Genomic DNA, 26,030 nt, shown 5'->3' on the forward strand with positions numbered 1-26,030 from the left:
AAGTAACTTCCCCATTTTATGAGATCTGGCAAGCTTTTTTCCCTAACAAATCACACTCATAGACACTTTTGACTGTTAGCTAGTTCTAAGCAATTCTTAAGTATGTAGCAATGTAGTAAAACATTTATAATAATATAAAGCTCTGGTAAAATTTGATCACTGCACAACTAAATGACAAGGGAAACAGATGCACGTAAAACAACCCTGTGTCCATTACTACCAGTACAGGAATGTACAAACTGAGATTATGTCAGTCTCTTAATCTGCAACAAAAGTGTCTGTTGGTGTTCTCTGCATTAAGAGTATTTGGCTGCCAAAAATCTCGGTACTCAGCTGGAAAAGTCTAAGTCTATGTTGTTTCTTGCCTTAGTAACTATTCCCCACATACTTATGTGTATGGGACTCATACTTATGAGTTCTTACTCCCAGACATATCATTATTTCATTAAAACATTATTACACTGACATTAAACAATTAATGCTCCATGCAGTGCAATTCTGCTAAGTCACTGCTTCTGTTTTCCACAGACCGGCACTCCTAAACTTATGGAAGGCTGGTGTTTGTGCCTCAAAAACCTACCTGAAATACCTGAATCCTTCAATCCCAGCCCAGGCTGCTCTTTTAAGGAGCAGTTCCTGAATCAGCTCAGTAGCAACCCAAGGAAGTTTTGGCATTCCTGATCTGTTCATTTCCTTAACTACTGCTTAATACCTAAGTCATCTAAGCCTCACATACCTAAACAACTGGATGATTCTGTCCCCTACTTTAACAGTAAATTCCAGAGTAGCAATGTCCAAGATTTCCCTAAACACTGTTCAGCCTTCCATCCCCTAACGTATGAAGGACACAGTCTTTTCTATCCAATCTTTGCTTCATTACAGAGTAACCAGGACAGCTCAACACTGTGCACTTTTTCATTTTACAGGGAAATGAGATTCAGCATTTGCTGCCTTCTGTTTGAGAAAACACACACACACAGAGATAACTAAATCAGGTTGATAGCTTTCAAAAGGTGTGATTTTTATTAGGATAAGTAAGGCCCAACTGTGTTATTTTCCAATTGGTGGCAGAGAACCGTCTTGGAAGATGAACTCAGTCGCTTTTTAAGTGTCTCCTCTGTTCAATGCCTAATAACTAATATTGATCAGAGGGGTGACTAAAGCCTCAGTGCTGACACTGTGATGCAGTCTGGAGATAAACGTGTATTTTAAAACCCTTTCTTTAACATTCCTTCAGCCATCTGGCTGATTTCAACACTGGCTGGGCACCAAGAGCAATCACAGCTCGATTCTGTCTCTGAAACACAGGAACAATTTGCTTGCTGTGGTGAAGAGGGGATTGAAATAACCACAGTAACAGCTTGTGCTTGAACTTAGAAGGAAGTTGAAACACAACAGGTGACATGAGGTGGATCAGTCTCATCAGGAATTTGGCAATACAATGATGGCAGCAACTGGCTCTTCTTGCAAAAGAATTGCAGCATGTTTATACTTACAGAGACTACTCAAGAAACCAATCCATCATCTCAACTAAGATCACTGTGAAAAACCCTTCAGCCCTGCTTTTGAAGTGAAGAGTTCACCACGTGCAGGAAAACAACAAAACAGAAACCACTGTGCCAGCTACGTCCACCAACCTCAAAAAATTTGAATTGCTTTTAGGAAACGTAATTATCCATTTTCTCTTTCAACTCAAAGCTCCTACAGCAAATGGACCTACACACAAAAAACCCAGCAATATTTTTGATTTCGAAGACATATAATGCCACAGTAAACACTGAAACATTGCGTGCACCCCAATAAACATCCACATTTAAGTACACAAACATGGTGGGTACTTGGAGACAACCAGCATTCAGCTGAACAAAAATATACTTCCAACAACAGAATTTCTCTATTAAATCCATGTTTATTGCTTAAGTTTTATCACAGTGGAGATTAAATTATGCTTAATCATCCGGTCAGTGCTTTTGTACCTTCTTTAATGCCAAAAAAACCCCCACATTTTAAACCAAGTCATTCATACACTCGAAGTCTTCTCACCATCCCACCATTCATCGCCTCTGTGTGCTCCTGTAGTTGCCACGGGCTGCGAGATTGTAAAAAGGTATAGCTAAGAGGCTTCTATTTATAATACCATTTTTTTGTTCAAGTATTCAGAGAGCAGCAGGAGTAGCTGCCCTGCATATTAGAAACGTATCTGCACTGTTATTTATTGCTGTGGGACCGAGGCTCCTGATGGAATGGCGATGAAATTTTGCATCACTGTGTATGAAGATGAGCTCAGCATCCCGTCATCATCCCAACTCCTCCCATGTTAGTGAGCGACACAAGGCAAAACGGGCTGCCCTCCTTTCCCTTTCAGCCACGGGACCTCGAACTACAAATAAATAAAGCGTACACTCACAACGTGTGTAGTGCAAATTCCAAGTAAACAGAATGACACGGAAATAAAACTCATAGTTGCCAACTTTGGTTCAGCAGGGCGGCAAGGATCCCGCGCCCGGCATTCCCGCCCTGGAAGCGCACATCACCGCCAGCGTCCCGTGTCGGCGACAATGATTGAAGGGGACTGTTGGAGGCAGGGGGGACACAGGGCCACCTCCGCACGCCGGGTGGCCAGGCCTCACCCCACACGTGCCACCAGCCCCGGGCAGGACGGCTGGACACCGCCCGCAGCGCGGAATTCCTATTGGCAACTACGTGGAACATGGATTGCGTGGCCCAGACTAATAGAAGGTAATATTTCTGTTTTCTCCAGATACAACCATTGAAAGAGAACATCTACAACATTGCGATTCAGAAAGAACTTAATGAGAATTAACAGGAAAGACATTCAACTCGGGGGGAGCGCTGTGTGGGGGTCGTTCCCTTGAAACAAACCCCAAGGAGTGGTTCGAGTCTTGCACAGCTCTGGGCCATCACAAAACCTTCTGCACTAAGCACAGAGCTAGATTTTTTTAAGTTCCTTTTTTTTTTTTCTTTTTTGTTGCTGTTGTTTCACTTATCTTTTCTTAATTATGCAAATCTACTTCCCACACAGCCGTATTTGGAGCTGAAATAAGACTCCCTAATATTTTTGTGGCATAAATTCTGTATGCAGAGAAAGGCGACCAAATTTTGTCTCAGTTAAAGTTAGGACACACTGTAGACTTACTCAGGACCCTTTTCTCCAAAGTACTGGTAGCGAGCAGAAGAGTCATGCAGCTTTATCAGTAAAACGAGTACATATTTTTGCCATTTTTCTTCAGTGCTCATTAAGATTATTCCTATTTTTTTTAACGTTTGTTTTCTCAGTCCACGACTTGCTATTTCTCGCATAAAGACTGGGGGAAATCATTCGTGTTTTAAATAGCATTCTTACACAACAGGTTGAACCTTCCACAGGGGAAACACAGAACTAGCACTAGAGAGTTCTCTCAGCTAAAAGGATGGAGATATTAAAGTAATAAAAAAATAAAAGGAGAACAACTCAGCGAATAAAAAGAAACCTCTCCTCGTTTGGGACACACACACTGAGCTTTTAAAAGCAGAAAATTCATAAATACGGTCATTGTATAGAACTTTAGAGAATTAAGGCTTCTAAAAACTTCAGTGCCAAAATAACCTCTCTGCATATCAGTATTAAGAATAAAATATTTTCCATTTTAGGTTGTGCTTGCCTTTTTTTTGTTTTTGTTTTTAAAGACTTCTCTTAGTTCCGTAGAATTTTGTCACATAATATTACATACTGAAGGGGAGTGTTAGAACTGCTTATTGAGGTTTTAAGTAGTTGTTAGACTAAGTTACAGCGATAAAATTCGATTACTGATCTGATTCATTACTACTTTACATGGGGCTGTTGGCTCATTTCACCTTTTTTTCATGCTTAATGTGGCCGTTTCTTCTATACTTGCCATTGGGGATCCCGTTCTGGTAGTGTCCATTAACAGCACTATGTTTGTCATTGGACCAGAGATGTTTGCTCTGCTTGCAGATTAACTTTGCCATCCTGGCCAAAACATAGTAAAGTAAGGCAGCACCCACTAGTAGGACCAAGGCAATATCCAGTAAGAAATACTGAAACAGGGAGATGCTGTAAACAGCAGCCCGTAGATGCTGGGCTCCGTTGTGGCGCAGGATGTAGTTGATCCAGTACACAGTCCGGTTCACGGGGTGTCCAGGCTGGTCCTTGTGGATCTCCGACAGCCTCCGTGCCCGCTGCCGGTAGCTGGGGGGAGGGAAGCAAACAAGGGAGAAAGGAAAAGCTGTCATGCCGTGTCATTGGGCTACCAAATCACCTGAGAAACGCACGGCAGCGAGAAACCTGAGGTTGATTTTGCAATAAAGCATTTCCGCCTGGGTCCGGAGTTTCGCCCAAAACTCTTGGTTTTTCACCCCAGCAGCTGATCCTGCCCATTTCTTTCTCTCCTGTCTGCAGCTTATTTACACAGAACCTGCCTTTACACCAAGGATAATTGCATAAGGGGAAGGTGATGCAACTGATGTTATCAAAGTTGCTATATCAACATTCCCCCGCTCTGCCGCTGCCCTGCTGCTTGCTCCTGACAGCAATCTCCTTTCCCAGAAAGACTCAGCCGCCGTGAAAGCAAGAAGCATCAACAGCACCATGCTCCAAAATTAGGGTTAGCCCAATACAATATACTGCCAGATAACCACTCACTAATTTTTATCTGGATATGAGCAGTATTACAAGCCAGAACAGGAAAATAACACTTTAAGCGTAATTTTTTTATGATAAAAACACAGAACTTAGAGTCACAGAACTCTTCCTGAACACCTCCCCATTTTAGCTAAAACCCAAACTGTGCACATGTATCTCGCTCCAGGTCCTGCACACAGCACCACAGCCAGATTTCTTATGTGGAGTAATCAAAACAGACACAAAGGGACCTTGGTCTGCGGCACGGAATAAGTTGGGACAGGTTTGTTTCCATAACCTCTGTGCCCTCCACATGGCAACTGCTACAAAGAGCAAGCAAGACAATTGGGTTTTGGTGCTGAGCAACTAGCCCAGCACCCACACAGAAACCTCAGCTGTTGGGTAATCTTGGGAAATAGGACAAACACCCAGACTTGCCTGAACTGTGCACACAAATAATAAAACGCAGGTTTTTTTCCCACTGCACAAAGGTTCCCTGTCCATTCACACACAAACAATCGCTCATTCCGTACCTGGGGTCATTAATAACTTTTACTAGGGCTTCATAGAGCTCACTCTCAGTCATGGTCTTCCAGTTGAGCAGTATTCCCATCCCTTTGGCCTGCACACGGGTCATGGTGTCGTAATGGTCTCCGAAGAGGGGAATGCCCACCACTGGCACCCCGTGGTACATGGTTTCAAAAATGCTGTTCAAGCCTCCGTGACTGAGGAAAGCTTTAATGTTAGAGTGACCTGGAACCACAAGAGGCACGAAGGTTACAAAATGCACTTCCATCTCATTTGTATGAAGTTGTAGAAGCACCTGGGTACAACAAATTTATCACCATGTTTCTATAACTGCAACTCGGGCAGGTTAAAATTACTGCAGCTTGTTCTGAAGTTCGACCTAAAGCCACTCTACTGAAATGCCTCGTGCATTAAATCATTTCCTTATACACTGAGAGAGAGAGCAGCCAAAGTAAAGAAAGAAAATTCTCATGTGTATGAGTCGTGTAGAATGATTAATGGAGTAATAATTATTCATTGCCTACCGCTGAGGAGCTGCAGGTGGTGACTGCAGCAGGTTCAGCAGTACGCTTGAGCAAGGGGGAGCGCACTTTTGTATGGAATATGATTTTTTTTAATGGCAGGACAACTGAAGCCACGCTCTGCTTTGAGTTTCCCATACCTTACTTGAGCTTAGCAAGACCTGAGAATCACAGCAACAGCCTCATGTGATGGAAAAAGCAGCTGCCTGCCTCAGAGCAACCCTGTAAACAAAACAAATCTACCTGCTCTAGGAGTCATCTGCCTACTCACTACGTTCTCCAGCTCACACACACACTGATGCTTAATACACCCATCAGCTCCCATCAGAGCTGCTTTGGGAGCACACAAACATCCATGCCTCTCAGAAGCATTCAGGTATTGTGTGGCCTCCCAGATCTGCAAGAGGCTCAGGTACCCTTTGACAGGGAAGACAAGGCAAAATAAAATATCAAGTTTCATTTCCCCCTGAGAACATGAAGCACCTCAGTTCAACAGAAATGTTATCACCTTGCATCACGTACCCAAGTTCTGGTAGAGCATTCTTGTCTTTATAAAAAGAGTATTTACAGACTCCTAAAACTTACTCGGCTGCTCAGTTTCATGACTCCTCCTTGAACAACGTTTGAACTTAGGGAAAACATGAAATTCCTATCAGGGAAAGACAATTAACAGAGAGGCATTCAATTCTCTCTTGAGATCCTAATTTAATATTCTTGCTCCATGACTGCCATGACAGAAATTATCCTGGCTTTATGATAACTGCTAATTCAGTGGAGTATTTTTGAAAGAACAAACGGAACTCAAGTGAGAATGAGCAATAAATAATGGAAACAGATACTCACCGAGGAGGTCATTTTGTGGCAACCATTCGATCAGCTTGGTATTGTTGCCTAAATTCCTTGGTTTGTTTCCTGAAAACCTAAACCAGCAACATGAAATGGAAACAGTTATCAAACCCTCCCAAGCAACTACTAAAGGATAGGCTTGTTTTGTTCATTAGAGAGGACTGGAACTGCAACTTCAGGAAGAACCAGCTGCACTTTCCCAATTAAGCAGGACATACATTGCTGGAACTCTGGCTACTGAGTAAAGAATCCACAACACATCTTTGCAGCTGACTTGTACTTCTGTATGACGAAAAAAGCCTCAATTATTTATTTACGCAAAATTACCTAAAAGCAATTAATTATGTTACTGGTTTGTCCTCACTCACCGGGAGGGCATAAAAAGCTAAAGAACTCCCTGGATTTAGCATCATGACATTAAGACTGCCAAGCAGTACTCATCACTTTTCTGCCCAACACAAAAGTCCATGATCTGAGGAACAAAACCAAACCCCAAATTCCAAAAAAACTCCGAGTTAGATTTGAGTGATATATAGATATCTAAATTTTAATAGGAGGCTTTAAATGAAATTGTTGGGTTGGCATTAAAAAAAAAAAACCAAACAACTATCTTTATGAAAAACCCTCCGATTTACTTACTACAAAAAAGGGGTGCTTCCTAAAGAGACGTATTCCGGGGAAAACATAGTAAAAAGACAGAAGAAAAGCAGTAAGGTAAATTTGGATTATTAATTAGAAGCCAAGCAGTGTTGTGGGATTCATAAGAAAGTATCGGCTCTACTCCAAACCAAATCGGATGTTACCTTTACTAGCACACATTCTGTGCCACAGCCTGAAAAAAACCCATTTTTCCTGTTCATTAGTGAGATTTGATCCTTGAACTACACACAGCAGCAAGGACATTCCCTACAATATTGTGGGGAACAGGCCACCAATACCATTAATAAAACTCCAAGAGTGCGACAGGGTTGCGAGACACTTACACGAGGTATAAGACACTGAACATTTGAAGAAAAATAAATAGTTCACATTAACTCCACCAAATGATATCAGTGACGTTTGATGCAAAGCAGAGCTGACTAAACAGTTTTTGGATTTTGACAGGGAGTTGTGAGCACCACTCAAGATGTTTTTAGAACTAAGAATGCTTCTTACCGACTCTGACTCCTGAAAATTTCCTTCAATTCCCTACAGAGAGCAAGCAAGTGGGAAAATGAATAATGAAAGCTTGCATTTACACATAAAAAAGGAAAAGAGGCCTAAAAAAGTGAGGGAAATCGGCAAAAAGAAAAAAAACGGAGGCTTTTCATAATCAGGATTCATTCTTGAGCCCTGGGGTAGTTTCTTCATCAAAAAGAGAGACAGTATGTCCTAAATGTTATAATCTTTGCTTGTTTTCACTGTCCTTAATCCTTCCAAGGATATAAACTCAGCCTAGGAGTGTAACCACGCCTTATTCTGCCATGACAATAACTGCTTCTCCTTGTTACCAGGATATTGCAATATTTTCATGCCAAGTGTTTTTCAGGAGTGTCACATCGTCTGAGCCAGCCAGGCAGTCTCAACTCCAGCTTCTGCAACTCCAGTGGGAAACAAGCCCACTCCAAACCACCCCAAGTTGCTCCAACACCGCTTTTACCTCCAGATAACCCTCTGGGGCAGCCTTGCCAGGGCGTGTGCCAACTTATTGGCGATGTCTTCCGACAGGTACTTGACTCCAGCGCCGAAGGAGACGAGGATAAAGCCGTTCTGGTGAGCGCCGTTCACCCACGCCTGCAGATCCTGCAGAAAACAAAGTTCACACTGAGCACGGCAGAGTCAAGGGACAGGAACAGCAAGCAAACGTGGCTGAAAGAGAGCAGGTGTTGGTGCCTGTGGTGCTCCAAAAGCCAAGGTTCACAAATCCCAAACGTCCTAGAAGTCACTGGGAACAATGGCTCGAGATTGAGAATCCAGAGCAGCGGCCACCAACAGCAAAACCCTCCTGTGTTTGTTTTAGCTGCATTATTAACCACCAGCGGCTTCAGACAATTGGTCCCTCCTTAACTGAGCAGTTGACACACATTAACAAGCTAACAGGCTGCCATTTTAACTCAGCAAGGCATAAATAGATCCATCTCATAGTATCAGCTTGGAAGCCCTGCACAGGAGAAGTGTGAAGGAAGCCCGGGACTCAGCTGTGTCATTTCCAGCCTTTAGCAAAGGGAGAGGGCTTCAAAAGCCTTGCTTTGCTTTCATTTAGAGAACAAGAATAAACACAACTTGAAAGAAACCAGAGCTTCTAAAGACACTGTCAGTTCCTACTGCTCAAGGAGTAAAGAAAACATACTTTTTACTTTTTAAAGCATAGATTTCAATTCTGGGTTTTTATTAACACAACTGTTAGCAGTGGAAACAAACAAAAAAAAAATCCTACAACTGACCTATCAGTTGGAAGAAGAATACCTCAGGATATGGTTTAATTCTGGTCTCATCAAGTTTAAGCGCAAGCCTGCTCAACACCAGCGCAGCAATAGGAAACGAGCAAAGAGAAAGAGAAGAGCTGTGCTCACAATGTGCCTCTTGTCCTGGTAATAAATAGGAGGGCAGACAGTAACAGAGTAACGCCGTGCTGTCGTATCCGAGCACAAAATCCAGCACACTGCACCGGGGGCTGTGCACTGCTCTCTGCTGTAGAGCAAAAAGATTCCCATTTTCTTTAAAATCCACAGCTCGTCCTTCTCCAGGGCACTCTTTTCCTATTTTTATTCATGTGGAGGGAGAGGGAGAAGGCAAAGGAGGGGAAGTGGCTCTGACCTGCCTCGAAGCTGAATCATTTATTAGGGGCTGAACTTCTGACACGAAACTTTCCAAGTGTTTTTGTGATTTATTTAAAGCTCGTCCTTGAATCTTACTTCAGGACCTAAGGCACACTGCAAATGTCATTATATTGCAGTCACTGTAGTGCTTCAGCTAGTTACATCTTGAAGTCTTTCCCATCAGCTGTTTAAAGAGAAAAGAGCTTTTTGTGGGCCCTAGGACAACCCATTGTGAAAAGCCCGATTTGCACAGGCTTTGGTCTTCCCAGGGCACTCACCCAGCCAGAGGGACAGATTCCTGGAGGTTTCCAGAGTGCCCTCCTGAAGACACCTCCCTGACAGAGGTGCTCAGGAAGCCACAAAGAAGGTAGTGGTGCTGGCTCTCAAACACACAGACATGGCAGAGCCTGGGACACAAAGGTCAGGGCAGGGTTGCCTGCAGCGACTGTGAGATGGAGATCAGGACACCGAGGCAGCGTTGCAGGCAACAGCAGCACCTCCTGGGCTGCAAGAAAGCCCATTCCAGCCTGGAAGAATCCCATGAGACACAGACTTAGACAGGCTTGGGAGAGCATGTTCCAGCACCACTTCCTCTGAGCTCAAGCATGCTCCATGCTGATGAGCAGGAAGCCAGCAAAGGTGGCAGGAAGATAAAGATGTAAAAAGAAAAAAAGCACACTTGAGTCAGAAACAGGGACAGGAAGAATATCCAGGCATTGCTTGAGCAGGCAAGGATAGGGTTTGGAAAGACAAAGGTGAATGGGACAAGGGACGTGGTGTCAAAAAGTTCCAAGTGCTTCCTGCTTTCTTCATTTTAGCCTTTATTGGTTCGGCCTCTGGCAATGCCAGGTCCCTCAGAGCAGAGGGAAAATCAAAATAAACTGGACATAGGCTGCTCACACAGGGCCTGAAAGGATGAACCCAGAATTGCCAGGTGTCTGAAAATTGGTGTGGAATGGGTGGGGAAACAGGATAAACAGCAAGTGTCACTTGTGTTTTCATAGAGGAAAATTCATGGAGCAGTCTATTCAGCCTCAATTTGATCCCCAGAAAGTGATGGAAAAGAATCCTGGACCATCCTGGCATCACAAGGTCCTACCTGTGACTACCTCTTCTTGGTAGTCACTTGACTTCTGCTGCTGATGAGCCTGTTCTGGTTGAGAACTGGCTCCCAATGCCACTGCTCCTCTGTGCTTTATGAGAAATTCCAGGAGAATTCATGGGAGTTCCCATGTATTCACACAGTAACAATTACACTTCATTAGAGGACCATAGAGGAGGTATAAATATTTCCCTAGAATACAATTGCTAAAATAGCATTCAACCACCCCCCCCCCCCCCCCCCCCCCGTATAATAGAAAGTAGCTGCTAAATACTTCTGATTTCATGTAGATGAACAATAACTTCTTAAAAAGGAACTTTGTCACCTACAGACTTCTGCATTTTGTGGTGCAACAGCAAAGCAACCTGCTCTGTGTTGTTATGGTGGCTTTATAGCCAAGCCTCTGTAATCCTGCCCTTTGAAGGTAATCCCACTGCTTCAGTGGAACATAACGTGGACAAAGGTGAATTCAAAATCTTGACAAGATTTGTCTTGGCAAGACAAGATCCTACCATCAGGCCGAAAGCAAGGGATTTGTCATATAAAATGGGATTACATAAGAGGAAAAAATAACTGGAATACAAAATAAAATAGTTTCTATCAGCAGAACCTTAATATCCAGGCCAGAGCCGGATGATGCTGGGCCAAAGCTGAAGCAGAGGAACCTGATGCTGTCCTTGGAGTTTCCTTTAGAATGCTAAATTAGAAAGAATGCAATTAATTCCCCAGGGTCAAAACTGCCCAGTGCCAACCTCAGGAAGACCCAGAGAGTTTCATCTCAGTTTGGTGTGTTTTGACATAAACTAAAAGGTTCTCTCCTATCCCAGATGTTTACACGCTGCTGTTAGCAAGAGGAATTGCTTACCTGCCCTCTGACCTGCAGCCCCTTTCCCAGAGGGGTGCTGATCATCACTACTCTGCATGGGCTGCAGAAAATCAACGGCAGACTTGTCAGGACAAGGGTCCTTCCTGCAAACATCTGCCATTCCTGACATAACACAGCCCTGATTCAAGGGGATCACTACACACGTAGGGATCTGGGTAAAAATAGGCAATGGTAAACAGGGAACTTACACTGCATCCTGCGATAGCTCCCTGAGTTTGTGATGTGGATGAGTCCATTATTCCCAGATTCCTTAAGCTTACTGTAATTATTTCTGCGACAGCTTTTTAGAATGGAATTCCTGAACAGAGGATCAAGTGAAACTGAATCCAAGCGAGTGGCATTGCCAGGCCTTGGGTTTAAGACACATATGGGTGTCCGGGTGCGCTTAGCCAGGCCATGGCACAATGCCTCGGTATTTTCTTGCGTTTTGCCCGTTCTTTGTGCAGTATACAAGGTGTAGCTGTGATACCCACAGCAGATAAAGAGCGGACTGTGCTCTTGGCACACCTCTGAACGGGACTGAATACTTCAGCAGCACTGTGACTGTGGCTGTGAATGTCACTTAATTCTTGCACGTACACTCCTAACGTTCACCCAAGAGAATCTGCAGCAAGGCTCACAGAACCAGAACACTGGAAAAGCACACATCAATGCCACAGAACAATTTTGTCCGCCTACAGTTTCAGCAGCCTTCAGTCACCTTCCTACCTTTTCCACTCTCTAGGGGCCACGCAGCCCTAACATCCCCCACAGCAGCCTCGATGAACCCACAAAAACCCTCAGAGACACCCAAGTTCATCCCCCATGAACTCACCCCTTTCTTCCCCTTAAATCCACTTACACTTTTGACCTCCAGCACATTGTGCCCCGGCAATCTAATTACTCTCTGTATGAAAAGGCACTGAGTCAGGATGAGTCATTAGAGCCACCCTCATTAAAATCAGCATTCCCTGCTCGGGCAGCACTTCAGGGCTCCTGCCTCGCAGCACAGCCACCTCCTTTTGCCCACTTGAAAGGATTTCCAGGTTTCCTCTAAACTCAGGATGGTTTTAACACAAGGCAAGGAAATTATCATTTTGGAGGTCTAACCTACAGAAAAAAAATCGGGGGAGGGAGTTTGTTACATGATGAGCTGCTTTGAGCCTTCCTCAAACTCTGATTCAAGCTTCAACTGAGCACATAAATGAGAAGTTAATTCAAACTTAAGATGTACATCATCAGGACTTCTTAACGCACTTCTCTCTTTCAGTGACTGGAAGAGAACACCTAACCTTCTCCCTCACCCCAAAATGTAAGTAATTTTCAGGTTTTCTTTAAACTGAGGAAGAATTTTTCCTTCCGAGTCCGAGCGCAGCCAAGAAACAGCACGGCCTCTCACTGAGGCTACGCCACCAACTTGACAAACCTAGCAGTGACTTCAAAACAGGGATCTGTCTCTTGCCTTCCAAACCAGCCACCAAACCTGAAGGAATTATAATCCCCAAACCTGGATGAATTTGCCAGCAAAACTGCCAGTAGAAATTCTAATGAACAATCGGAACAGACACTCCCAGAGCTTGCGTACATCGTGTCCACTGGAAGTGTAGGCCTGGCAATCTAATGCAGTACATTCACATTGCAACCCGAACTGTGAGCTACATTTTCCAGCTCAGTTTTGTTTTTCATCCAGTTACAGCTTTATACGCATTCATAATAAAGGACCACCCAATACGCATATTAGGACCAATTAAAATTTTCATTTAAATGGCTTTAAAAATAATAAATAATACAAATATCATCCACTACCTATATTAATCACTATTTTCACTGAAGTTATTTGAAAAATAATAAAACTCATACTAAAGCATAAAAAACTTAAAGGGCCTCTACTTAGAACACTGTGCCCAGCCCTGGCCGGTCTCTGCTTGTTTCCATGTAAGTTCTGTGCAAACCCATGCCCTTTGGGAGAAATAGTACAGGACTCTGTGCTTGCATAGGGACAAGAAGCACTTATTGATCCCTGCTGTACTATAGGAGCGAGGGGGGAGGAATAAAGAAATAAAATCCATCTTTTGACCAACGTGAGACAGGAATGCTATTGTGCCAGCCCCACTGTGTGGGCTTTGTTCTGCCTGGTTGTCTAATTAGCCATTCTCCGCAGGCCCCGGTGCTGAACGCACAGCTGTGAGCAGGGAGTGAGGGCCCAGCTGGCAGTAACCAGTGGTGCCTAATACTGAGCTTTGTTTCAGATAAACAAAGCGCACAAATACAAACATAAGCGGGTGTAATATCCGAAGCTCCCCCTGTTCAGCTGCTCCATTCAGATGGGCAACAGCACAAGCGCCTGTTCTTCAGATACAGTTGCAAACCACCCTTTGCCCAAGGCAGAGCACAGGCATCCTATGCAACTTGCCCTACAAAATGCTGCTTAGAGCAGACAAAACCAGATCTATTTTAAAGTAAGAAGCCACATTAAGCCATCTGTAGAAAGGAGATACTCACTGATAAATGAACAGAAAGGTATAAAGACCATTTTTTGGGGTGTCCAAACTTTGCTGCTGTCCTCTGAATTATACTTCCCTCATGTGACATAGCTAAATTCCGCATTAACACCTTTTTATTTCAGATTTTACTGACACAACATATCAGAACAGGTGGTCTAAGGTCACACAGGTGCCCTTATATAACCTCTACTATCACAAAAAAAAAAAAACCAGGATCATATAATATAACCTAAAACTTATAAAACCCCATAATTCCACAGTAAACTCAGAGAAACCATAACTCCAGGCAGAGTAAGCTGTTTGTATTTACTTGCCATGAATTTTTAAGTCACTCCAGAACCAAAAATAGGAGTTTTTATTTGCTTGGAGCAGCAAAGGACACAGAACAGTCCAGTGCACGCCGAGGGCACGAGGCAGAGGATGGAGTCAGCCTCCCTGACTCCGCACATCCAGCTGCTTCTGCTGGCTCCGCATCGCCCGGCGCCTTGCTCACACTCCCAAGGTTATTTTCCACTGCCTGAACTCCTGCCTGTTAAAAATAGGGCCACCAGGCAAAAGCCATTCTCCCATTTTATCAGGACCAGCTCCTTTCCATATCACCCGTCTTAATTAAGCTCTTAGTTCAATTAAGAGCAGACATGCAGCTCCCAAGGAGGACAGGATCCTCCCAAGCCCCCATTTCCCTCTGCATTAATGACAATTTAATTATTCTCTTCCCTGGGCTTTATTAATGAGCTCTACCATACAAAAACTGCACGCAGTTAATATTCACACAATTTCTCCCCATTTTGTAATTCATACTGGCACAGAGTGAGCTAACTCCAAAAAACAATGCCTTGTGCCCATTGAAGAAGCACACTCAGATTGTGGCATTAGACTAAATCCCTGTTTTCTTGCTGGCTAAGAAGGAAGAAACTTGCTACCAGTTGGGAAACAAGCTCTAAAGATCTGAACTGTTTCCTATCAGAACCCCAGGCAGTACTAAGTACAGTCACCTCATATTAATGTGACAATGCTGCTAAGTTTTTCCATGTTAGACACAGATTGAGCCCTGCTGAAATACAGACAACTTTTTCCTTTCACGTTTCTCATTAATTATTTGCTGTTAATATATATATATATATATATATATATATATATATACACTGTGTATCTGCCTTCTCCAAAACACACAGGGTATAAAAATAAATTTTTAAAAAAAAAGCTTTAAAAACCTACAAAGCTTTCCAGTGCCTAAACCATTGTATTTTATTATCCCGGACCTTTACTGCCTTTCCCCATTTAGCATCCAAGAGGAACAGAGAGTTTAAGTCCATTCAACTTTAAAGAGGAATGTAATTCACATTCCAAACCACAGTGAGGAAATGCAGTCCCCCAAACCTTTGCTGCCATACCTGAGCCCCCTCTGGAGGTGCAGGCGTGTCCAGTGAAGCTCTGGGAACAGGCTCTACCCAGAGCTAGAGGTCAACCAGGAAAGTGCCGCGCAAGGACTTGCCTGGTGCAAAAATCCATTACTCACCAGAGCTCTGGCAAGCACCCTGGGAAAGCAACCTTGCCTTTCAAATGAATGGGAGGAGTGGAAAACAAGGAGCTTGCCCTTCAGGAGAGGTTATTAAAATGACTGCTGAGAGTGGCAGGTGCAGCAGAGGGATCCTCACACCCAGGGTTCCAATTAGAAGCCTTGCTGGCCTTACCCCACAGGCAGCATTCTGTTAAAAAATACCCCCAGAACCACCTTGCTAAGCAGGAATGGAAAAGCTGATGATTATCAAATGGAAATGCAAACCAAGGTCTTGCCAACCCTCTCAGCTGCTCCATATGGAGCAAAAAATCCTACAGGACTTAAGAAAAAACAGTACCAAGTATTGAGACTGTTTTTACTTACTCTGTCTACAGAACATAAAGTCAAATTAAATTGGTGCAAATACACTTAAGAAGAAAATTGACAAGAAGCTAAATTATAAATACTGACCTCTGTATTACAGATGCTGACAAACAGCCCACCCATAAATCCACATGATAATTTACATAATTATCATAATTTACACCCCTAATCCACATCTCATTTAACTGGGAAATTTTGTCTGTCGTTCTAGTATGACACCTGTGCTCTGTGGATGGTAGGACATAAGAATTCTAACCTGGAGCTTTAAATCCTTTAATCTAATAATTGCAATTTCTTCTTCTTTTCCCTCTTCAGATAAAACAGCTCTTCTTTCTTCCTGGGGTTTACCTCCTCCCTTTTCTTTTTCTTTTTTACAGATTTATAAATACATGTAAAGTGTGTATGTATACATACACAATACCCATATATATTTTTATTTTACATTCATATAAAGAAGCCATCAGTCACAGAATGTCTTTGAAAAGCCTAAGATCAGCTGGCTTCTGAGCCTGACCCACATCCTCCATCCAGACTCCCCTTGCTCAGGGTGAGCAGCAGAACATGTTGCCGGCAGAATTCCCCCCGGGAAGGCTCAGGAAGACGCCTCCTCACAAAGCTGGAGACACCTCATCCCCTAAAGCAAGGTAGGGGACATAAATTATCCACTTCACCTTTTAGCAACTAGGACATCTGAAAAGCAGTCTTGATTAATTACTTTTTTTCCAAGACAGTAATATTAATAATTAGGTTTGCTACTCGTAAATGTCAAGTTTTGAGCACATCTCAACTTCACAAATTATAGGAATGAGGTACCCAAACTCAAGGATGTTCCAAATATCCCAGGAAAAAAGAACACCCTTTGAAATAAATTCCTATCCTCTGTTTCAACTTAGAAATGGGATAAATATGGGAAAATCACTGCCTTGTTACTTGTCCTCTATGAAAGCAGATGCTCAAAATTTTGCAGAGACACTCAGTTAAACCACTGCATGCTCCCAAAATGAATAAATCTTGTTAGTTTGTGTGTTCCAATATCAACATGATCAAATAGAAAATCTAAAACCACAAAGCCTGTTTACAGTAGTAGCTTATCAAAGTGGTTTTGGTTTGGTTTTTTTAATGACTAAAAACAACAAAGTAACTTCTCTTGCTCTCAGCTTTCATCATCTGACCTAACCAACATCTAAGGTCTGGAACTTCTATTTTCCATTCCCAATACAAACAACTGCTTGAACTCAACAAATAACCAGCCTGGACTGTAATCCATGAACCAAGTAAACTTCCTTTTTGATGGACAGCACAGGCTCCCTGAAGGTTTGGTGCTCCTTGGTCAGCTCATGGGATGCCAGCTTTATGCCTGGCACAGCCATCTGGAGGACCTGCCTTCCCCACAAGTTGAACTCGAGACACTTAGCCAAGCTCCAGAATCAGCCCTGTGTCCATTTCCCTGTGTCTTGCACTCAACAGACAGATGCTGAGTGACATTTCTTCCCAAATGTAAAATGCAGCAGTACAGCAGACCAGACATGGCTCACCAACGCAGTCCTGCCGGAGCAGCTGAGACTGGACACCACAGTTTTAGGACTGCAGGTACCTGGAGAGCTCACACAACTCTTTCTCACAGATCAAAACATCAAATTCTGGGGGGAAGAAGCTTTATCTAAAATCATTTCAGAGCCAAAACACATGATCATACAGTTCAGTAAAGGATTTACACAGCGCTGCATCATCTCCATCATCCTTAAAAGACTTTTTGCCTCCCCAGCTGACACCCACATGCGTTTTAGAACAGCTGTGGAATTGCTTCACATCTCCAGAAATTTACTGTCCAAGCAGGTCTGTAAGAACCATCCCCTGGACTTTAAAAATAATACTGAAATGATGGTGCTACGCCATGCACAACAATCTGCTGCTACAGTCCGCAAGGCTTATAGATGTGTCCTTGAATCTGAATGAAGGAGAAAAGCCAGGTTTAAAGAATAAAATGCCTCTCGATTCTCCCACCTCTTTTTCAAGATACATATCAGTATCAGCTAACACACCTAGTGAACACCAACTGTCAGCAAGGCTCAGGGAGGGAAAAAAACACCAAGAAAACCAACCAAAAAAACCAAATACTTTTTAGTGAAGATATTTCAAAGGCATCGATTTGCTGCATAGACTTTGATCGGGATAATAACGAGCTCAGATAAGAGATGTCCATGGAGGAGCGAGGAAGTTCCTGTAATTATCTGTTGACAGCTGCAGCTGTAAGGACAACTTATTACTCCAAAATGAGAGCACCCTCCTCTGCAGCATAAGCTCGGTTTCCTCATGGACCAAGTACTTCCCAAGGTGCTTGGAGCACCCCTCAGCATCCTGCCTTGATTCAGGGACTTATCAGGCTGATTAATGCCTGGTAGGCATCAACCTGGTCACAAGGTATAAATGCCAGAGAAGAGGTTTCCCTGTTGTTGCTTAAAAGGGTGTCCCTTTAAAAAGCCAGCTTCATTCAGGTCCCTTTGGAGAAGTGTAGTGAGGAAGAGGCAGAGGAGCCTGTGATTTTCCTAATGGCCGATGACAGTTACCTGGAAAATACTGCCAGGGAACACCATACCCTCAATAGTTTAAGGCACTGATGATCTTAAGGACTTGATAGCCAGTCTGTCACTAGGCTTTTCATCTTTTAAGGCTAATTCTGTTCACACTGTCCTCTAAATAATTCAGCATATGTTTTTATGAGATATGTACACAAATCCTGGACTCTGCACCCATCACCCATAAGCAAATAAAATCTCACAGGCATGTGGGATAAGTCACCTTAACCATCTCCTTGTCTTTTGCTGAGCAGCACAGCACACTTGGTGCAAGAAGCACCGTCCAAACCCAGTTCAATCAGTGAAAATGTCACACTGGCTCTCACAGAGCACAGCTACAATCGCCTACGCAGAGCTTTGCATAGCCACCATCGGCCCTCCAGCACGGCAGAGCACAGCGGCAGGCTGCGCTCGGCTTCACCCACCTGCAGCAGAGACCCGAAGGGACAATGTGGCCATGCCCAGGCACTTGGGCCACTGCCTGCTCAGGTGAGGCTGCCCCTGCCTCGCCAAGAAGGGAGCCGCAAGGCACCGCAGGCAGCCGGGCACGGCGGTGACCTCCAAAGGACCCGCTGCTCTCGCCGCTGGCCCCCCCTCCTTGGCACGCCGATCACTGCGACTTCCCGAGGGACACTGCGCCAAGCGCAGCCCGACACCGGGGCACTGCCCGGGAGGGAGAGCAGGGAGGAGGATCCGAGCCTTCCCGAGGCGTCTGGGCAAGCCGCAAGCCAAAGACACGCTCGCGGTTTGTGCGCCGCAGCCGGGGGCTGCAGCGCAATCGCTACAGAGCTCAGCAGCAGCTAAAAATCGTGCTTGACACAAGCTAACTGCAGGAGCAGCAGCGATGATGTGCCTCAGGATCCAAATATTAATGCAGATGGGACACCAAAGCTGGGTCAGGTTATGTATTTTTACACACACACACATATATAAATAAAATATAATATTAACAGATGACCAGCAAAGCTGCATCAGGTTTGTTTCCCCTCGCACTGTTACACGACATGAATATTCAGCACCCACTGCTACGTGCTGCCTTTAAATCTGTGCTTTTCCAACTTTCCTCTCAAGAAGTTCAGGGAACAGGTGCAGAATCCGAGCAGCCCCAAAACAGAGCTACCCCATCCCCTGGAACGAAACAATGGCCACCACGTAACACCTTAAAAGATCTTGACCTTTATCTCCTCATGGACTGCTTGTTACTATCTGCCTCTTAAAAATAAGATGCTGCTTATCCACAGAAAGCCAGAACATTTAACTTACATGTAGGCATTCCATTATGATTCAACAAACTACTGGGTTATTTTTGGCGAGAGGGGGAAAAAGGAAAAAACTGTTGACAACACAGGGGGACCACTACTGAGGTGCCCAGGTAGCCCGAGCAGGTATTTCGGACTTGAAAGAACAGCCCTGATTTTTTTCCCCAACACTTGTCTAGCAGACAAAGTCAGGCTACTTACATGCAGTTTTGGGGAATTCAAGACACCTGAAAGACTTGTACTAACACCTTTAGTGGGCAAATTTTAGCTGCTGTGCCCTGCTACATGCTCCCCTTTTCCAATCATCGTTGACAGACAAGAAAATTACTTGAGAGAGCTGCTGAAGCATCACCAGCTCCAGCCCAGCTCAGAAACATGAACTAGCTCTGCTTCTGGCTCACCTTAATGCACCAAACCAGAAGCTGCAGAAAACAAATGAGCCAAGGCTGCTGCCTTGGAGATGCAGTAAAGGCAGAGAACAGCCGCAGCACGCGCTATCCGCACTCGCGGCTCTCATCTGCCAGGACCGAGGGACACTTAGGAATTTCATCCAATTGCTCAGCAAGCACAAAGTGAACGCCCGATAATTTACCTACAATACACACCGCAGGGGGAGGTGTAACAGCTTAGGCATGGACAAATGACATGACAAAAGAGCAACGTGCTCACTTGGTCCCTCTCTCACTTTCATTGAAAACTCACACTGAGAATGAATTGCCCGATAAAATTGGAAAGGTAAATAATGTCTCAGCTCACTAATAATAATTGTGGGAAGATTCTTTCCCCCTCTGTAACAAATATTTGCCACCATTTACTTGACCTACAGGTCTGTTTCAAGGTCACTGTGGCTCCTGTTACACAGAACAACAAAAGACACAAAACGGACAGCCTCAACCTATTGCCCAAATTGATTATGCAAACACCTTTTTTTCTCTTACAGAAAAAGGAAATATCAGAATGGAAAACAAAAGAAACTCAATCCAGCAGCCAAGCCAGCAAAGTTTTCCTGGAGGGAAAATAGGGATGAACTTTCAGACACCACAAGGGTACCTTCAGTCTGCTTTCTCAGGATACCTGACCCTTCCTTAACACAAACACAGCGATGCACACATGGAAAGAGCCAGTTAGAAGCAGCACTGCAATGGTCATCTCTGATGACACCCTGGAGAACAGACAACAGCACTTTCCGTACAAAAACCAAAGGCTGAAACAGCCATTTTAAGAAGCAAATTGTGGAGCACTGCAGGTCTACCTAGCCCTTTTTATCATCTGGCCAAAAGCATCCCTTAAAAATCCCCTCTGATTCAAGATCTATTTGTTTCTGTACACATAAACCGAAGCGCAAATGACATAATTTTCTGTGAGGTTGTTCTGCCTGTCACTCACCACAGTATTGCTCAACAGAGGCATTCTTAGGTATAACGTATCACAGATCACTGGACTAATCAAACTTAATAATTAATCCGTGCAGCCAGGATTTCTGGAGTCAGTCCAGTCACTATCACTGCTTCAGTCTGAAGTTCTGAGCCTGATGTTGTGCACGTGCACAGTAAAAATCCATATCTGAGTGCAGCCTTTGTGCCATTTTTGCCCACTCTTACCTCAGTTTATCACTCGGTACAGTCTTTCCAGGCTTACATACACCTAGTTTTAGAGTCATTATCAAACCTAAGGGAGGCACAGAAACAAACACCATAAAAACACCCATATCATGAAGTTGCCTAGCATAACCTACCAGCAGGCTTCTTTAAGCATAAGCACCATTCAAACATGCTCCCTCATGTTCCTTTTAAACCATGTCCAGTTAAAAGCTACTGATGTGATTTCCAAGGCAGACTGCACTGTTTCCCACCTCTAGCGCAGACTTAAGCGCCTCACTCAAAAGCAAAATACTTCCTGCATCCAAAAATGATTAATTTTGTTGACTTTGTGACCAACAGTTCCCCTCACCACCACATGAAGCGACTTCCACAGAATATTTCACCAAGCAACATCAGAACACGTCCCATCTGAAAAACCACTGCTTAAAAACTGCCACTCATCACACGAGGTCAAGCACAAAGCACGGGAATTACTGTAAAACTCAGCAAACCTTACTTCTGGCAGAGGGCTGGCCGGCTTCGTTAGGATTCCTCCCACATAAACAACGTTGGGTAGCGTAGGTCTCGGAAACTCCAGCGCTACATCCGTACAAAGCATCCACAGGCTGGACCCATGGACCAAGTCGTACATGGACCGTTCTGGAAGAACCTTGTGTTTCTGCATTATCCTTTCATATTTTGGCAGAACCAAAAAACTGACTCCAAATCTTGAAATAAGATACACAACGGTATTTTTAATCCTCTCAAATAGGTTCATGCGATCTGTGAGCAGCGAGTTAAATTCTGGAACGTAGGACAGGGGAGCCGGAGCGCCCACTTCTGCTGGATACCAGAGGCCAGTGGAAAACACGGCGTACTTAACCCCTAAAAGATGGGCTATAACAAATCCACACATCTCGTTGGGATCTACCAGGAGCAGGTCAAAGTTCTCCTGTTTGAGGGCACGCATGAGGTTTCGGTTGCCGACGATCATGTCGCAGTTCTTGGAGTAGTGGTCCAGGATATCGAACAGTTCGAGGGCAGTCAGCCTCCCCGAGAAGATACTCCTCATCTTGGACTGCAGGAAATCATCCGAGGTGCTGCTGTTAAAGATCCCTGGGTAGCGCTGAAGTCTGTAGTGATTAGATGGAGGAATCTCTCTGCCCTCAGAGAGGAGAAACACTGTCTGGTGACCTTGGTCATGCAAGGCTGAGGCCAGAGTCTTGAAAATATAAAGATGGCTTTCAAACATAATTGGCGGCACAACAACGATTTTGGCAGCCCTCGCTATCCCAACAGCACTCCACAGGAGAATGAAGGCTGGAGTGTACGGCTTCATAGCTGGAAGGAGAAATAAGAGCATTACATCACAGGCAACAGGACTGCATTTTGCAGTTTAAGCACACCACCCTTTCGTTTGCATGGTTATGAGCACTTCCACTCCAAGTCCTTCTCTGATAGCTACCCACGGGCTTCGAGTCATCCTCCTTCAAGCTGCAACTCTACTGATTTTAGCCTAACATTTTCTGGGGTTTTGTTTTCACATAAGCTAACAGGACCGAGAAGATAGAGGACTTTTTCCTCCTAAAAGGACAGGCAAAGTCATGCTATGTTTTTCTTTAGTATCAATGATAATCAGCTATATAGGAGTGGAAAGCAAAAAACCAGGCAGGAAGATGCTTCCATTGTCTTAGAACAAACTTTGAGCCTCCAAAAATGACATTCTGCACACAAGAACAAGAGTAATAACAGGAGTTAGTACTGCACACTTGAACACCACAACTTCCACTTGAAGCCCTTGAACAGGAACTTGATTCTCAACCTACTTAAATCAGCACTTAAATACCCACTTGAACACCAGCCGTACCTACGCTGAAAAACCCCACTGCTGTCCTCAAAGCACAGTTCCTGACAGCAGCACACTGCTGGGGAAAGGGAGAACACTTTCCACACGTGGCTGGGTGGTTTAAAATGCTGCGTGCAGCAGAGAAAAGCAAAGTGCCTTAGAAGCACAACAAGGACATGTCAGAAAGTCCTCAGTCACCACCACCCTCCTAGGACAGAGAAATTAGTACGAGCCAAACCAAACAATCTGCTCTTTCCTCGTGCCAAATCAATCCAGGTGGAAGCCTGAGTCTGTTGCAGTGTCCTTTATAAATAAAAACAACAGATAACACTGCTGCTCAGTCCTTCTTATCTCCCTATGGTATAATCCCAGACCTACAACCCTTCTCCCTCCTGAGATGGCTCAGGACTTTTTCTTAGTTAATGTTGCACAGGTTACCAGCTAACAAATAGAGCAGCTCAGATTTTACATAGCTGTTTATCAATTACTATATTCCTATACACTTATGTAAAAGGTTTAAGAGGTTTTTTTGAGTTGTATTACTCTGGAGTAAGTTTTCTGAGGGATGCCCCTTTCAGGTAGTTGCAGACAGCAGTTAGGCCTCCCCTGAGCTTGTTTTTCCCCCGGCTCCCTCAGTTACTCCTCACAGGACTTATTCTCCAGACCCTTCACCAGCTTCACTGCCCTTGCTGGGATGTGCTCCAGCACCACCGTATTGTTGACGAGGCAACAGGCCCAGAACTGGAAGCAGCACTAGAGGGATGGTCTCTAAGGGCCAAGTACAGAGGGAGAATCACTGCCCTGGCCCGTGCTCAGTTATCCTGAACAGGACTCTGCTGGAGGGTAACGCTCCTTAGCTAAGAGAGGCATTAGGAAAAGTAAGTAAACATGGTTCACCAATGAAACATCCAATAAAACTGATTAATCAAACTCCGAGAAATCCCATTATTGACCCCATCTCCCCATGCTAGAAGCATTCCCACGGTATTGAGTTACTGCTCCTGTCAACAAGAGCAACATTACAAAACCATGAATGGAGGTGCGGGGCTGGGAAACTCAGTTACGTTTCTGTCAGCAGCAGAAATCCAAGGTCCCAGGAGCCTGAGGGCTTGTGAGGATCCAACACATTGCCACAGGCTGGCCCTACTTCCAACTCCTGATCCGAGGCCTAGAGCACAGCACAGAAGAGACAAACCTCAGCCCTGAGGCATCGTTTCCACGGCTGGGGTGACACACGTGCCACCAAAAGCCATGGGAACTACAGCTATCCTTGCCTATGATGATGACAGTGCTTCCCCACTGCTTCCTGTCCCCACACTTACCTGGCAGCCAAGTTTTAAATGGGAATCACATTGCACATTCCACTCCTTGTGAAGGTATTATAAACGCTAACATGAAAACCAGGCAATATAATTAAAACCATTTACCAAACGTTATTTGTCATCCTCTCGCAGTGTATCAGTGTCAAGAGATGACACAACACACTTCCCTGGCAGTCTGTACCTCGTGGTATCTTCAGAACTGGTAAAACAATAAACACTTCTCAAAAACCTATTATGCAACTCCCCTTTCCAACATAAGCACCTTCCACAGGAGCTGGAAAATGTATGTACAGGACCTGCCAAGCCATAGCAATATTAAACACACGATGCTATTAGAGCAACGCCGATTAAGTGACATTTTTACTGGGAAAAATTGCATTGACCTTCTATTGAACTTCTGGCAGGAACCTGCAGCCTCATCATTTCATACCCCGGCCAGACAGAAGCAGGGAGCTCAGGTTTGAATTCCGCAGGAACAAGGGCAATAGGTGACAGCATTCTGTGAGCCAATTGATCATGAGCCTAATTCCCTTTTGGCAGACTGGGACTGGGGAATAGGTGGGTGCCCGGTGCCATCAGCAGGGCATCAACACACAACCACCAAAGCTCAGCTCCAGGCTCTCTCCCAGACACTCCCCCACTCCAAGTGCCCTCAGCAGTGAGCTATCCCAGCACAGCAGGTATTCCCCCAGGACACTTGCCTGTTCCAGTGGGAATCTCTGATTCAGCTCATCTCCCAAAGCAGCAGGCAGTGTCCAGGCACAGAAGTCTTTTCAAGTGTCAGGACAGCACCAAGGTGGTGCTCAGCTCGAAGTCAGCTAGTAACAACTAGAGTTCAGGGATTGTTCCTACTAACTCCCAGCCACAATCCAGCTTGTCAGCTCCCAGAATGAATCACTGGCCAAAATAAATAAAAAGGATCAACGTCCAATGCAACTGCCTTCCATTTCCACACAGCAGAAGCATGAAAAAGAACTGTCAGGTGTCCTGAGAGAAAAGAAGAAAGAAAAGCCCAGAGACACAGAATGATGCATTCCTCTAAGATGGTTAACAACATTAAACCATCTTGTACCTCTATCTCAAGTCTTTCTTCTTGGGATTTGCCTCCATTAAAAGTGACCATTTTGGCATCTGAGCTGGCAGGCAACATCCTTTTATCACAGAGGGTGAAAAAGAAAATCCAAATTCGCTAACACTTAAAAAAACCCCCCAAAACACAACTTAACGCCCAACCAAACAACACCCATAAAATCATCACTGAATTGAAGCCATTCCTTTCAGCCAACAAGCCCCAAAACCAAAGATATGGAGAAGAGCCAGATGCAGAGTAGCATTATAGTAGTGAAACCAACCACTCATTGTAAAGGGCTCTCCTACTGGAGCACAGCCACACAAAGTTAATGTTTAACTTCTTGGTATGCCTTTAACTTTATGAGCAGCTCTTGGAGTAAGTCTAATGACCTCTGTGTGGCAGTTTTCAAATGAAAGAGGAAGCATGAGTTGTAAAGGGTCACAGAAAATCAAGTGCACTCCTGGACAGCGAGACTTTTGGAGCAATTTTCAGCTGACCAAAACACTTCTAAATCATGATTTGTTGTTTTTTTTTTTAAGAAAGTATTTTTCCATTCACCCAGAAGGAAAGGACCAAGCAGGACCTACAACAACAAGTGTGACTACACAGAAAATCATGACTTTCAGAAGAAAAAAATAGGGGGGAGGACCTTCCCCCCCCACTTCTTGACAAAGTTCTGATACT

General features: G+C 44.3%; 1 protein-coding gene across 4 annotated transcripts in view; it reads right to left on the reverse strand.

The window, feature by feature from the left end:
- Positions 1 to 1,889: 1,889 nt before the first annotated feature.
- UGT8 (UDP glycosyltransferase 8) overlaps positions 1,890 to 26,030 on the reverse strand; it is a 36,391-nt gene continuing 12,250 nt past the window's right edge. For 2 of the 4 annotated variants that reach the window (XM_038136052.1, XM_038136054.1), the window contains exons 2-6: positions 21,624 to 22,447; positions 8,177 to 8,319; positions 6,535 to 6,611; positions 5,176 to 5,395; positions 3,689 to 4,210 (exon numbers count right to left, since the gene is read on the reverse strand). In XM_038136052.1, the coding sequence (XP_037991980.1) occupies positions 3,847 to 4,210; positions 5,176 to 5,395; positions 6,535 to 6,611; positions 8,177 to 8,319; positions 21,624 to 22,445 (1,626 nt within the window). In that variant the 5' untranslated portion in view covers positions 22,446 to 22,447 and the 3' untranslated portion in view covers positions 3,689 to 3,846. Of the gene's footprint in view, positions 4,211 to 5,175; positions 5,396 to 6,534; positions 6,612 to 8,176; positions 8,320 to 21,623; positions 22,448 to 24,975; positions 25,882 to 26,030 lie in introns of those variants that run through there. The other 2 variants (XM_038136053.1, XM_038136051.1) reach the window with 2 other exon arrangements.

Source organism: Motacilla alba, chromosome 4, assembly GCF_015832195.1.
Source record: "Motacilla alba alba isolate MOTALB_02 chromosome 4, Motacilla_alba_V1.0_pri, whole genome shotgun sequence".
NCBI lineage: Eukaryota > Metazoa > Chordata > Aves > Passeriformes > Motacillidae > Motacilla > Motacilla alba.